General features: G+C 39.7%; 2 protein-coding genes across 2 annotated transcripts; one reads left to right on the top strand and one right to left on the bottom strand.

The window, feature by feature from the left end:
• The first annotated feature begins 487 nt into the window (after positions 1 to 487).
• Positions 488 to 5,044, top strand: prelid1a (PRELI domain containing 1a). The gene is made up of 7 exons (XM_042075202.1): positions 488 to 730; positions 1,354 to 1,391; positions 1,500 to 1,624; positions 1,804 to 2,029; positions 2,483 to 2,596; positions 2,895 to 2,973; positions 3,830 to 5,044. Exons 3-7 carry the CDS (start codon positions 1,533 to 1,535, stop codon positions 3,949 to 3,951), a joined length of 633 nt encoding a protein of 210 aa, XP_041931136.1. The 5' UTR covers positions 488 to 730; positions 1,354 to 1,391; positions 1,500 to 1,532; the 3' UTR covers positions 3,952 to 5,044.
• A 1,799-nt stretch (positions 5,045 to 6,843) lies between these two features.
• Positions 6,844 to 12,454, bottom strand: mxd3 (MAX dimerization protein 3). The gene is made up of 6 exons (XM_042075203.1): positions 11,568 to 12,454; positions 10,763 to 10,865; positions 10,532 to 10,561; positions 10,312 to 10,426; positions 9,499 to 9,676; positions 6,844 to 8,780 (listed from the first exon to the last, which is right to left on the bottom strand). The coding sequence occupies exons 1-6, from the start codon at positions 11,635 to 11,637 to the stop codon at positions 8,671 to 8,673; spliced, it is 606 nt and encodes a 201-aa protein (XP_041931137.1). The 5' UTR covers positions 11,638 to 12,454; the 3' UTR covers positions 6,844 to 8,670.
• Positions 12,455 to 14,603: the final 2,149 nt, after the last annotated feature.

Raw genomic sequence — 14,603 nt, 5'->3', positions numbered from 1 at the left:
TTAAAGGTCACCTTCCTCGAAGTCAGAAGTTTGAAACAATGTAAAAGTAGGCAAATTAAATCATGTCCTGATATTCCCAGCTGTGGAGATTCGACAGTGGGATTCACAATGACATTTATTTAGTTGGTTCAGACTGTCGTGTAGGCCTACGCATTTATTACTTTTCGGATTCATGACACGGCACATGATTCTCATCTGGTTTAAGACCAAATTGGTTTTTATTTGGACTATCTAACCTTATTAGACATTCTCTGACCACCATTTTTGTTATCAACATAACTACAACACGTAACGCGACGGTGCTCTAAAAGCACAGTTTAAAAAAAAATTGTGATAGTTATGTAACTGCGTTTGATTTAGGATTGAGCATATGTTGGCTTAGTGAGAGACTGAACATGCCCCTGAATTGACGACATCCAACTAAAGTATCGTTGGAGACGTGTGTTATAATCGTGGGCGTAATTTTAATAATACATTGTAATATAAGGCTAAGACAAAATAGATACAGTTGTTTCGATTTACAAAACAATACCCATATCGATTATTTAAGATGAAGTTGATTATCTCGTGGACTTTTGTGCCGTTTCAGCTCTCCTCCGGAAATAGCGTCAGCCATGACCTTCCTTCTTCGGATCACGTCTGTCATGTCGACAGCACAGGCTAACATCCCTGGCATGTAAGGCTAGTTGTAGAAAATGTGCACTTCTACATAGATGGTGCTGTCATTAAGGTAAGAACAAGTATCTATGTGTGCAGAATTTCTAGGCATAGACCACTCTGTTCTATGAACTCCTGTCTGTGGAGTTAATCTTAGTCACAAAACCTTAGAGCTCATAACGGTACTTGCTAGTAGCCAGTCAGAAAGCTAGATTTGATAGCAGCTAGTCCTTTGATTTTTGGTCAATGTACGTAACAATTGACTGTTTGATTGTAACGATGTTTCAATGACGTCGAATATGTAACAGTAAAACTGACTGGCAAGTTTGTCACATTTCAATTTCTCGTGAATGTCTTCTTTCATTGGATATCGGTGAGAGCACCTTTTTACCACATGGTGCTAATGAATTACTGAAGTTTGACCTCTCACCCATTTACACAGATGTTGGTAGTGCATAATTTGTGTACAGTACACTGAGAAAACTTCGTTATTAATAAATTATGCGTGTTAGGTCGAGGGTAAAAAAACCTTATTGAGCTCTCCCTTGCAACGTGTACAATGCCTCGGCACAAGCCTATTAATACTGTTATGTTCGAGAAATTTCTCTGTTGATAATAGTCGCTGTGGGTTTGAGCCAACAACTTGTTTTGCCAAACTGCCAGCCATAATAATATAATAAATTGTATTGTTTACAGGTTCATTTGTTGTGGTTGGAGGGAACATATGTATCCAGGTGAACATTTAACATTTCCCACACAAGTACCTCTGAATAAATGAACTCTGTCTGATTGGCAAGACAGCAGTCTAACTAAACTAAAAACTTATGTTGTTTACATTGCAGGTGTCTGATGACACACTGTTTAATTTGGGAACAATGGTGAAATATTTCCACTGCGTTGGGCTTCTCAAGAACACATGGGACCAAGTCTGCCTGGCTTTCTGGCAGCGATACCCCAACCCCTACAGGTAAAGCTTCATGTGACAATCAGTAGGGAGAAAAGTAATACAATGAAAGACTAGAAAGCATAGAAATGCATGATCAAGTATCGCTAATCATATTTATATCATGTTAATTGTATCTTGTATAAGTAATGTAATATATGTTTCTATAATATATCTCTACCTGTTTCCTGCTGCTACTCTAGCAATCATGTTTTGACGGAGGACATTGTTTTCCGCGAGGTGACTCCTGACAACCGGCTCATTTCCAGACGCCTGCTGACCAAAACAAACAGAGCCCCACGCTGGGCCGAGAAGTTCTTGCCCAAGCAAATGGCCCGCTTGGCGTACATTGTCGAGGACTCTATTATCGACCCAAAGAACCGGACCATGACCACAGTCACCTGGAACATTACTCACGCGCGCCTCATGGTGAGACTTAATGCGTTTGTTTGGCAGACAGCCTTATCCTCGGATTAACATTGACTGCTCCCTTTCTCCAGTGGCACTGGATATGTTATTGATGGCTTAAGCCACTGTGGTATTTTTGTAGTTGAGTTGAGGTGTTGAGGGATTTTTCTTTTGAAGAATCAGTCTTACGAATGTTTTGAAAGTCCAAAGTGTTGTGAAGACTTGTGAATTGAATGCTTCACTGCACTTGAAAAGTGGAGCGATCAATCTGTCATTGAGTCTAGCAGTCTTCTTATCAACAATTGATTGAGTATTAATGTCCTGGAATGACTTGGCTGTCTCTCAGTTTACAACCAGCCTCTCACTACATGCCCTTCTCTTTTTTGCACTCTCTCTCTCTCTCTCTCTCTCTCTCTCTCTCTCTCTCTCTCTCTCTCTCTCTCTCTCTCTCTCTCTCTCTCTCTCTCTCTCTAGTCAGTTAAGGAGCACTGTGTTTATGCTGTAAATCCTGACAACAGCAACTGGACGGAGATAAAGCGTGAGGCATGGATCTCTTCGAGCCTCTACGGGCTTTCCAGAGCCATCCAGGTCAGTAGGGGAGAGAGAAGCGGACCTTAAGCCTAGAGGGGGGGAAATCGCCACCGCTTGCGGAGCATGTCTTTTGCAGCATTACAGCAGTGGTTGGCTATGCACTGCAAATAGTCCTTGCTGAAAGACACACATGGGAGGCTGTCATAAATTGAGCCTCCTCAGCTGTTAGCGGTCACATGAATGTGTGTTGGCAGAGACACGTATGCCGCCACAGGGCAAGGTTTCAGATGGCCGCCATCTCTTGTGGTCCAAATGAAGGTTTTGAGGTAACATTTTTATATTTTATCTTTCTTAGGAATTTGGTGTTGCAAGATTCAAGACCAGTGTTACCAAAACCATGAAAGGGTTTGAATATGTTTTGGCTAGAATGCAAGGTATGTGCATTTTTAATCATCCCTCAATCGTGCTATGGGCTTGTGAACTTTGACAAAAAAAAGAGGCTGAACAAAATCGACACCCCCCCCTCCCCCTGTAAAACTGGCTGTATCTTGGAAAGTATTGATCTTACATAAAAGTAATTTTACAGTGTGTCTCCTGGATAACATAGGTACACCTGGTCATTTTTTCAGAATTTTTTGAGACCTAAGTGCGTGGGCTCTGGTTGAATTGACGTGGAATGACCCAGAATAATTGCTATGACGAATGAAGGCTCATGGGCTGTTCACACCAATAACGATAACTATTGATAACGGCAAAATTCACTCTAGCTAATATGAACAACCTCACGTCCACGCATAAACTATAACGGTAACGACATGAAGAACAATATATTTGGAAATCACTTTTAAAGCAATTTTGAAAACGATAATAAGCTGACAGCCAATCAGAATTCATAAAATGTTAGACATCACAACATGAGGAGAGACTTTATCATTGGTCGCTAATACCATTATAGCAACAGTTGTCTTTATAGTTCTCATTCCTGGTGTGAACAGCCCTTTTAGTGATCGCACTTGCTCAATAAAGTCAAGAGACCACAAATGAGGGTGTATGTCTTAGTGAAGTAATTTGTTCTAATTTGGCCTCTTACATAATTTCAAGGAAATCCATGAAATAAGTTTCATGTTGGTAGTTCTCTCTCTCTCTCTCTCTCTCTCTCCTCCCCTCTTAGAAATGTGACTTATGTCAGTGTATAAAAAGATTGTCCTCGTAATGTTGGCAAGTGGGTAAGCTGCCAGCATCTATCCTTGTGATTGGTGATGAGACTTGTGTGTGCTTTCTCGATCATAGGCGAGACGCCCTCCAAGACGCTGGCGGAGACGGCCACAGAGAAGGCCCGCGAGACGGCTCTGGCAGCAAAGGAAAAGGCCAAAGACCTGGCGTCGCAGGCCCAGAAGAAGCAGTATGTGTGAATGGGTGGGATGTGGTGGTGCTCGTGCTCTCCCATGTGCTCTTTGGGATGCCACTCATGCTCCCCCCCCCCCCACACACACACACACACACACATGCGCACTCGCCACACCTCCGTGCACTAGATCTCTTATTCTCTGTGTGTGTGACCCAGTCATCTCTACTTGACCTGAGTGTGTATCTCCACGTCAGCCTTATCCCGGGTCAAGACATGACGGATGCGGATGTACATCTTCCTCCATTTAGTGTCTGTTTTTTTGTTTGTTTTTTCTTATTCAGGAGTAGTTACTAATGGGTTGTTCTCATTAATCGAGGATGGGTGGGTGGATAGATAGATGTAGGTCTTAATTTCTCCGTCGACTTTCCTTTGTATGTGACTCTACATACTTGACTCTATCTCAGCAGACAGTTATGCTGCCTTTATGTTTTTCTGTTGTCTCCTTGTCCACGGATTCCGTTATCAGATGCTGTTTCTGTTTCACCATTTGTGTTCCTTACCCTGCTCCCCATCTTTATCTCTGTACCGCGTAGTTTCATTGCTTCAAATTGAAGTGATTTTTGTCAGATGATGGGTCCACGTTAATTGCAGTCTTGGCCTGGTTAGGCAAACTGGGCTTTCATTCAAAACAGGACAGGACCACCAAAACATAACCCACTGTGGTGGCCAACTCCACCTAATCAATGAAACACTTACTTTAGTTTACCCATAACATCACTAGAGCTCAGGGTATTCCAGAATATAAAGCGGTCATCCTATGAATAGCAGTGAATACATTTAGGCCTTAAAAGGCGTTTCATGGACGTCTTTTGTCCTAGTCCTCAAGTGTGAATGAAGACTGGTTTGGGTTGTGTGCATTTCAGATGGACCGCACAGTTGCTATGTTCAAAACATGGGAGAATTGATTGCAATGGGCAGCAGTGTCTGTATACTATATATGCTTGAAAATGTACTGAAAGAAATGAATTGCATCATTCAAATCTACCAAAGTAGAGATGGTCTTGATTATTAATGATTATCTTGGTGAAATGCTACAAATGTGTTACAGGACTAGAAAGTGAATGACATATGCTTGATGAGAATAAATATTTTCTATTTAACAGAGAAAAGTGTCTGTTTTTTTTTTGTAGAAATTGGCTTCAAACTGTATAATCTAAGTAGGGACCTACATGCTCATGAGATTCTAATTGTATTTACATGATCTAAAGCCCTATACAATTTAACACTTGCATTATGCAAACATTTAACACAGAGCCCTTTGCACTATACAAACATTATTGAGCAAATTTGTTATATATATTTGTGTGTGTGTGCGTGCCAAATATATATATATATATATATATATATATATATATATATATATATATATATATATATATGTGTGTGTGTAACTATCATTTTACGGAATATGGTCATTTGAGGGGCCGATAAATACACCTTTCTTACCCACTAATCAAATAGGCGAAGTACTGTGCAGTTCTGTACTCCGTGTTGGCACAACCCTGCAAAAATGCTAGTAAAGCACAACACATGACCACACAGTATCACCAAAAGACACCAGCTGGCTTTTATCATTAACGGCTGTCTGGTGTTTGCAAAGTTTTTACATGTGTTTGTAGGCAGACGGCTCACTAGTATTTGACCCAAAACTCCAATTCTCTAATGAGTTTACTCTTCTGCACTCCTGATATTTTCTCAGGACTGTTATAGAACAGGGCTGTAAATAATAAATTCCGATACAGTGTGACACAGTGCCGATCAAGGACACAAAATACAACCCTATTTCCAAAACAGTTGGGACACTGGGTAAAATGGAAATAAAAAAATAAAAAATAATCCGCAAATCCCGTAAACTCATATTTAGTTGCAAAAAAGGTCATGGACAACATGTCATATGTTCAAATTAGACTATTTAATGAAAATGATACTCATTTTGAATTTGCCTGCAAAATATCTCAAAAAAGGTCGGGGGCAACAAAAGACTGGAAAAATTCTGTAATGCTACAGAAATCACAAGGAGCATTTTGCAACTAATTAGGTTAACTGGCACCATGATTGGGTATTTAAAGAGAATCTAAAGTCTCTCAGAAGTAAAGATGTGGAGGAATTCATCAATTTGTAAAAAACCTGTGTGGACAAGACCAATCAAAATGTGAAAATCTTTTCGAAAAGTAGAGGAGAGGGACAATCCGACTTGTTATTAGTGCATAGTTCAAAAGCCAGCATCTGTGATATGGAGGTGCTTGCCATGGCATGGGCAGCTTGCACAGCTGGAAAGGCAAAATGAATGTGGAATGATACAGGGCAACATATGCAGTCATCCAGACATCTTTTTCAGGGAAAACCATGAATATTTTAAGAAAACATTGCAAAACTTCATCCTGCGCATATTAACATACCAGTACAGCTCCATATTAGAAGAGTCCAGAGGCAGAAATGGCCTGTCTGCAGTTTAGACCCCATCGCATTGGGTGCATCAAGATGTATCAAACGAAAAACTGGATTACGTGGACCCTGGACTGTTTTTGACTAAATATAGGGTTTACGTGATTTACAAATCATAACATTGTTTTTATTTACATTGTACATGTCACAACTTTTGTTTGGAAACAGGGTTGTAGACCAACATGGCGTCACCATTTTTCAGCCCCTGTAGAGAGCTATCCAGTTCCTTTTCAATAGACATCACAGGGTTTTATTTATTCAAAGCTCCTAAAACAAATTGCAGTCACCTTTCACTTTTGTTAAGCACAAAATGCAAAACAACTGTGTGCTATGTAAACCAATCCAACATCTAGACATTATGGAAATAATTATGTCTGAATGGCTGGCTCAGATCATCTTGGCCATAAAAATAAACCCAAATTGTCATAACATGAAACCACACAAAAGATGATTAAATACATAAAATATTTATTTATACAAAAGTGTATACACTAGTATAAAAATGCTACATTGGAAAACAGGGAGTAGGAAAGGACAGAGATACAAAGGTGATGGTCTTCTTCCAGTGATACAGATACAGGCAATAAGGCTTCAGGTGGTCACAATCAAAAAGGCAAAGGTCCTTCACAAATACCTGTTAAGTCTGGTGAACACCACCACTGACACATGTTGCATAAGTCAGTTTACAGTGACAAAAGGGAGATTGGTTTGTCCAGGTCCTTACGTTTTCCTACTGATATGAACGTTTGTTTGTTTGCTTGTTGTTGAGATGCACCTTGTTGAGGTACCAGTTCATTGGGAAGAAGCTGTTAAGTCAGACTGCACATCCAGCTGTAGTGGTCACCAGCTGTTGTAGGAGCATGCAAGCACTACATCTACGTAAAGCTAACCTACTCTCCAGAGAAAAAGTGCGATCTATAACCTTTAAGGGTTCTAAGACTTGACCACATAACTCAAAGTTGCCACAAAGAAACTAGCCGCTCCAGGTGACACCTTCAAGATTTGTTATTATAGCTTAAGAGTTGTCCTATGTGGCCGAACCAAAAAACCCATGTCAAGCACCTTTTTTTTTTTTAAAACAAAAATGAAATAGCTTGGATCAGTAACACTTCTTTTCACTGCATTTTTGTGTTTCCTAAGGGCCTCAAAAGACCAGAGAGCCCCATGCACCATCACACCCACAATGGGTTAGAAACCACTCATTGTCTTTCTTCCTCGGTGGTAGCCCAGCACAAGTCATGATGAACCTGTCCCATCGCAAGGGCCAGAACATTTCCATCCTGCCACACAGCTCAGAAGGTGAGGCACTCAAAGAGTTCCTCTTCTGTGAAAGGCAGCGTCAAAGCTGTAACTCGTCACTGGTGTGCTGACGTAGCCACCCTTCATCAGCCCAAGTTAATCTCCTAGATGTATTTAACGGGTTACACGTATCTTGTATAAAATCAGAAAAGTCAAGAAGGGTGATAAGGGGCCGGTCAGGTCACAGCCTTGCTCTGCGTAAGAGTCTCTGACAGTGAGGAAGAGATTTTGTCCTTGTCATGAAATTATTCAACTAATTTCCATCAAAAATGTGCAAACATGATCTCTTGTATTAAAATCTGTAATATGTTGCCAAACACCCCTTAAAATGGACAAAACAAAAACCAAGTGCTTTGTGGATGTTTGTACAACAATGTCATCAAAAAAAAAAAAAAAATCAGAGCAAGACACATGGACAAAACCATAAATAGGTTCAACTCCAGGAAACAAGTGCAAGCTTTTCTGTGCAGACGGTTCCTGAAATTAAGCTTAGGAGCTGACATGTCAAATCAGAGAGTGTGTTTACAGAATGACAAGAGAAAAAAAGAAGACAGTTAGCCTCAAAAGATGCAATGCACGGGCTAGGTTTCAGTTTCTGAAGTGAGTTTGCAAAGGCTTGGCCAAAGCTACAGCACCACAAGTTCACAACACTTGCATCAGTTTTTTTTTCCTTCCTTCCTCTCCCTTAGATAATGCACTCTCTTGATCAGGATGTTTTTCTCTAAAATGAAAGTCCTTAACATGCTTTTCAACCCTCTAAAAATGTAGAATTCCATCTCAGACTAGAACATCACAGAGGTCTGTGTCACCGATGGACTGGGATTATAATAAAAAAAAAAAAAATATATTGAAAAATAAAGAACATGATGTTTTTCTTCTTTCCAGGTCTTTTTTTTCAACTGATTTGGAATGTTTCCACTCTCCAGAGTGGGATGATCACACTCACTCACACACACACACACACACACACACCTGTCAATCATAGCCATACGCGGTCAGGAGTTGAGTAACAGTGGTCCACCACTGTGTGCATGCAGCCATCTGACTCCAGTGTCCAGACCATGCTCTCCACATCGATCTCCACGTCCTCTGCAACAGAATATTAAAGAGTGGGGTCAACATTAATTTCCTATTTTTTCACTTTCTTATCCAGTTAAATATTCTATTTAGATATTTGTAGGACAAAAACATCAACCAGAAATACCACCAAAAGAACGACTCTATTGCATGCATTATTCCCAGCATCATACACCCCATAATATTCAATTCAAGAATGTTGCATCCTGTTTACATTGAGTAAGTAAGCTTGGATGTAATAAGGACGTAAAACACAAGGTTGAGAAGGATAGCTACTTTGACACACAGGAAGGTATTGGTTAGTATTATTCTGCAGTTCCGTAATTATACAGTGTTTCCTTTAAGCTTTCACAAGACCTATAAACTAGTTATTACCCTAGTTGCCAGCGTTTTGCTATGCCTATTGTGGTATGTGGAAAACGAATTGTGAAGGCCAAGGGCAGGGTAGCTTATTAACAGGGTAGATCATGATAAACATTTCATAATTTAATTGCCCCCAGTTGCTCTTTATCTTGTGACTTCAGATTGTGACTAAATTCTCTACCAGGAAGTTTTGCATGCAGACCAGGAAGTTTCTAACCCACGAGCAAAGCAAAAGCGTTTTTATTTTCCATTTTGCTTACATTCCCTTCATTAGAATTTACTGTGCAACAGTGCTGTTCGGGTAGGGAAAAAACAACCTTTAAACACTTGGGTTTGTCTGATAAGGCAGGTGGTGTCCTGGCCTCACCTCTGTCTGAGTCGGAGCGTTCAGAGGAGACAGCCGAGCCGAGGCTGTCATTGCGGATTCTTTCGGTGGCCATGGGCGCGCCGGCCTGCAGCTTCTCCAGACGCCCGCGCAGCTCCTGCTGCTGCCAGCGCAGACGGCCCTTCAGCAGCTCAGCCCGCTCCGCCTGCTCCTGCAGCTTCTGCACCGAAACCAGACACACGCACATGCCTCAGGAGACTTTTCCCCTATCTAGTACTATATTATTTCATCTGCACATTTGTAAAGCTCTCAGAACTGTCAACTGACATGAATTGAGCTTTACAAGCAAACTATAAATGAATAAATAAATAAACATTGCCTTGTTCATGTTGGTTTATATTTAACTGCCATTTACTGTGAGTACTTCCTTATTTTTAGTGTATCAATATATATAGGACTGATTCACTGATTGAGTTCATTGTTATTTTGCAGTACTTTGAGACCCTGGAAGAGGGACGATTGTGAAACCCAGTACCCAGTACAAAGGCCCATTGTCTAAAAACGCAGCCACAACACAGGCAGAAAAAACAAACCTTGTTACTCAGCACTACAACACACTTTGCACAAACACAAACATGCACACAGCAAGTCCACTTCTGCATTTAAAATGCTGAATCCGCCTGTTTTCAACCTCAGATATCAAAGGTCACCTTTAGGGTGCCAATAAATTGTAATGTCACACCATACATCAAGTGATCAAATGCAGTATGTAACTCACACTCCCACTGGGATTGAAGTACCATGTTGGCACAGACTGAATAGAAATAAGTATACTGCAACGTGCATGGACTTTACCTTGATATGGAGCTGTGCCCTTCTCAGTAGGTTAAGAGTGGTGTTTCTGGCTGAGTCTGAGGAGATAGGAACCTGCTGTTTTAGCTGCTCTAGGCAGTGTCTCAGTTGAGCTCTCCTGTACAACATAGAAAAAAGTGAATTTTAAAAACAGTCTTCTGAAAAAAGACTATGGCATGATCATAAATTACTGGCAATATACAATCATTTGTTTTGTTCTCACCTGTGTTTTTCCAATTCGTTGTGGACTGATCTGTACAGATAAGAGTATAGTTGGTGTAAATTAGTTACGGACACATAAGCACACGTGCAGTAGCCTAATAATTCATTTTGTTAAGAAAATGAAAATCCATGATATGTGGTGACAGGTCACAGACAATACTCTTACGTGTCAGAACAGACACTCTTCTTTAAGGCCACGTAATCAACCTAAGTTAAAATTACATAACCTCACCTGCTGTTTCCAGCGCCGTTTTTCTTGTTCTTCTGCTTGCTTCTTTTATCGGACACCCCTTTGCTGTAGAACGGCAAGACCGAAGCATAGCCGTGTTCCGCCTCTGAACAACAAAGTAACCAACTTGTCATTCACTTTCTTCTTAATCAACTCGTTTATGGTAAAATATAGGGATTCAATAACTGAGCGGAATAAAACATTAAACGCAAAAACAACACACTGACGGCAGATTCCTATTTTCAAGTAAAACTACATAGCAAGGGAAAGATACTTACCCTGCGGATCGCTAACAATTTGACAGAGGCTCGCGGTTTTTTGGCGCAATGAACATCAATCCGCCGCTAGCCCGTAACTTACTCGCCTGCCACCTAATCTATTTCTTCCTATTCTGCTGTTAGAATTAATGAAATCTATGCAAACACGTCATATATTATAACGTTCATAGACAATGTCTGTGACAATGTAATTTTCATTCATTAATAGAACATGTCTACAGAAGCGGAGTAGTTGCATTTTCAAATTTGCCGCTACTTCGCGCCTTTGTGTACAATGATGATCTCAAATGTAGGTCACTGAGTCAACCCTACAATTGGCAACAACCAACTAATTTTCAAAACATTTGAAGCTCCATACACGTTATACTTTCATTCAATCCACATCAGGTTACATGTGCGAATCGAAACACTTAAATATCACAAGACAACCTAGTTGTACGTGTAACTTATCGCTAGGCATTTCTGAACCTAGACGGCAATTCCAAGTCAGCAACCTTAGATGACGGATCGAAGCGTAAGTTTGACAGTACCTCGCTCTCTTCTCTCCAAATATTCGGCAGCTTGCAGAAGAACTTGAATATTGCATCCGTTCACTTCCATGGTGATGTGCAAAGTCTATTTTTAAAACTCGCTAGGAGCAATTGACCTGCTGGTGTATTTGTCCAGTTAAGAATTTGGCTGAGCTGGCTACGTAATGTGCGTCAGATTCGGCACGCCCCCACGCCGACCGCTCCCTTGTTTTGCTATGGTTTTGCTACGTCTGCTGTGGTAGCGGAGATCTGAGTCAGTCCATTCAATAGGGGGCGCTGTTAAGATTTCCTTTAAAACACAAAAGTGTTTGTCACTGTGATTCAATGACCCTCCCCCAAAGACATCTTGACCAAGTGTTTAAGGATATAGTAATACAATTCTCATTAACACTTTAACTGAAATCATCGTTTCTTGAAGTATTTTTCTTTAGGTTATTAGGGAAAAGCTATTACTTTTTAGGCCTACTAATCCTGTAGCTCTGAGATTCATCTCTGTATCTCACACAATGGGCCACAGCTCCCATCCAGTCAGTGTGAAGTTGCTTGTCTGTGTCCTATGCCTCACATGAGTGAGTGTCACTCATCTCCAACTGAGAACAAAACTTGCCCAACAAGATTGAGCCTGTGAAGAGCGTAATGTACTTCCTTTCTTGCATCATCTCAGTTTTGGAGATGGAAACGTGTTCAATCTGAGCATACTGTTCAGAACCATCTGAATTGTTTACCATGGCATAGACTACCTAAAAGTAACTGTATTCTGAAGCAACTGTATGATCATCGGGTGCTTACACAGCAGGGGATACAATCAGTAAAGAGACACCTATAATATATTTGGAGGCTACACTAGACACCTTCGGTGTCACAGCATGTAACTAAGAACAGATTAGGGAGGTCAAGTGCAGTACACTCTGGTTGCCTGTCATTTAAAACAGAAACAGATATACCCTTTAAGTTTATGGCATGTGGAACATTCTAGCAGAAATATATCTAGCAGCAGAAATATATATTATCTGTTCTGGAATTGTTACAATGAATTAACTTGTATAAACCAATAAAGTCCTAAACTGACTAGATGATTGATTTCTGTTTTTGTATATGCCATGTAAAGGTATATGCCATTCCATTCATCAGATGGGTTTTTTTTCTTAATGAAAATCACTTTTGAGAATTACAAATCCTGAAAAAATGTACTGTCCTCAATCCAATTTGATCTAACACCATTAATGACCCATTTAAATTGGGATCACTAACAGCAATATATATATAACATGGGATACACCAATTTTACAAATAAATGGTAGTTTACAACTGTCCCCATGTTTTCATCATGTACAGTCACATTTACATAAAACGGCACATTAAGAGTGTCCAATACATCTTTCAAAGGAAGTGAATTCATTTGACAAAGGTGACACTTACACTTATTCATTGAGTTCTGATTGATTTCTGTTATTGAATTGTATGATTTAAAACAGCTTTATTTTTGGAGGATAAGCTAGAGTCAGGCCCTGGCACACTAAAATGTCCCAGAAAAGAAAAACAAAATTGTAAAACAAAAAATCCTGCATACATTGAAACTGTTTTTTCGGTAGCCTTTTTACAGGCAGAGCAATGGCAGTTAAAATACCTGACTGTCAGGCCATCATATTAGGCCCTGTCAAAGCCATATGAGATAAGGCCTGATAACTGCAACACTGCATGACAATATCACATTTATTGCATGCAATTTGCATTTAATGTATAACATATACTCAAAAAATACAAAACAAGTTTCCCTAAATATCTAAGAAAATCCATTAAGTCAATTCGGTCCCATGAAACATGATTCTTTGAGAAAATATTTATGAATACATTTTAACTGTGTATGTAGGTTAGGCCTTACTTTTTTATGGTTAAATGCTAAATTTTAGATAGGCGCTTCTCATAGTTTCAAATGTCCTCCATATTACTACTCAATGTTCAGATTAAAAAAATGTGCATTTCTGGTAGAATGTCCCACATCAGAAGGCCTAATAACACACAGAAAGAGGGCTGCCATCACTCAAAGGACTGATCGTGGAGTAAGGACATCCAGGGCTACATTAATAGCTCACAATTAAACTTTTGATTTTAAATTACCATTCATGAGGTCTGTGTTGAGATGCAGTTTAAGCAACTCAACTTAAAAATGGTCACTACACCATCATAACACCCTGTATCTTCACCAATACACACTTCAGGAGGACAGGTTCAAGTTCAAATCTAATACCATGTAGCTTACTACTGTTGCAAGTGATATAATCTTTCAAAGCGGGATAAAGTAATTGACCTTTATTTACTCATTGTTCAATAGTTTTGTCCTAGCAGTGGAAAAACACTGGGCAGTGCTTGTACTGATAAAACAGTAGGCTAATCATGTCGGCTAAATGATCAATGCCTCTTGCAAGTGTTAAGTGTTCTCCCTGCAGCTAGCTTACAGTGGAACATATAACAAAATGGACTGGGAATTAACTGACGGGGGAAATTAAATGTCAAGTCCTAATTTCTACTAACCAAAAAAATCACATTCATTTAAAAAAGAACATTCACATGCAATATGGTAGTGTAACAAAAAAATAGTTTGCTTACACTAATGCCATAGTTTTACTTTTCCATTCTGGAAAATGAAAAATCCATGTTATAGCACAGAATTTCCATTGGTTTGAGTACAGACTCTTTGTGTTGTTTCAGTAGGGTATTGTCCTGATGCCTCAACCAGCTGTGCCATCTGGGGTACAAAAGTAATGAATTCTACTGCAGAACATTAAAATAGCCTGCTAAATATAAGCCAATAAAGAACACCAAATAACCTTAAATATGACTACATTTATGGTAGTTTTTAGCCTTCAATTTCTTGGAAAGACTGCACAGATCTCAACAGCAACCACATTTTATGTGCTTTTGGTGCTAAAGGTGGCTCTGCTAGTTACAAGATCCAAAGGTTTATATGTATTTTCAACCTGTGACTGTGAATGTTTAAACAATGTTTTGAAGAACAAGATGACAAAGTTCAACTGT

The sequence above is a fragment of the Alosa sapidissima genome, chromosome 20 (genome assembly GCF_018492685.1).
Source record: "Alosa sapidissima isolate fAloSap1 chromosome 20, fAloSap1.pri, whole genome shotgun sequence".
Lineage (NCBI taxonomy): Eukaryota > Metazoa > Chordata > Actinopteri > Clupeiformes > Clupeidae > Alosa > Alosa sapidissima.
This window is presented reverse-complemented; position numbering and strand designations above follow the sequence as displayed.

Bases quoted from the DNA above. Each gene is read 5' to 3' on its own strand.
- prelid1a (XM_042075202.1), top strand. From the start codon at position 1,533: ATGGTGAAATATTTCCACTGCGTTGGGCTTCTCAAGAACACATGGGAC. The intron at 2,030-2,482 runs GTGAGACTTAAT...CTCTCTCTCTAG, and splicing joins TTACTCACGCGCGCCTCATG to TCAGTTAAGGAGCACTGTGT. The intron at 2,974-3,829 runs GTATGTGCATTT...TCTCGATCATAG, and splicing joins TGTTTTGGCTAGAATGCAAG to GCGAGACGCCCTCCAAGACG.
- mxd3 (XM_042075203.1), bottom strand. From the start codon at position 11,637: ATGGAAGTGAACGGATGCAATATTCAAGTTCTTCTGCAAGCTGCCGAA. The intron at 10,562-10,762 runs GTGAGGTTATGT...TTATCTGTACAG, and splicing joins AACGGCGCTGGAAACAGCAG to ATCAGTCCACAACGAATTGG. The intron at 10,427-10,531 runs GTGAGAACAAAA...TATGTTGTACAG, and splicing joins AACGAATTGGAAAAACACAG to GAGAGCTCAACTGAGACACT.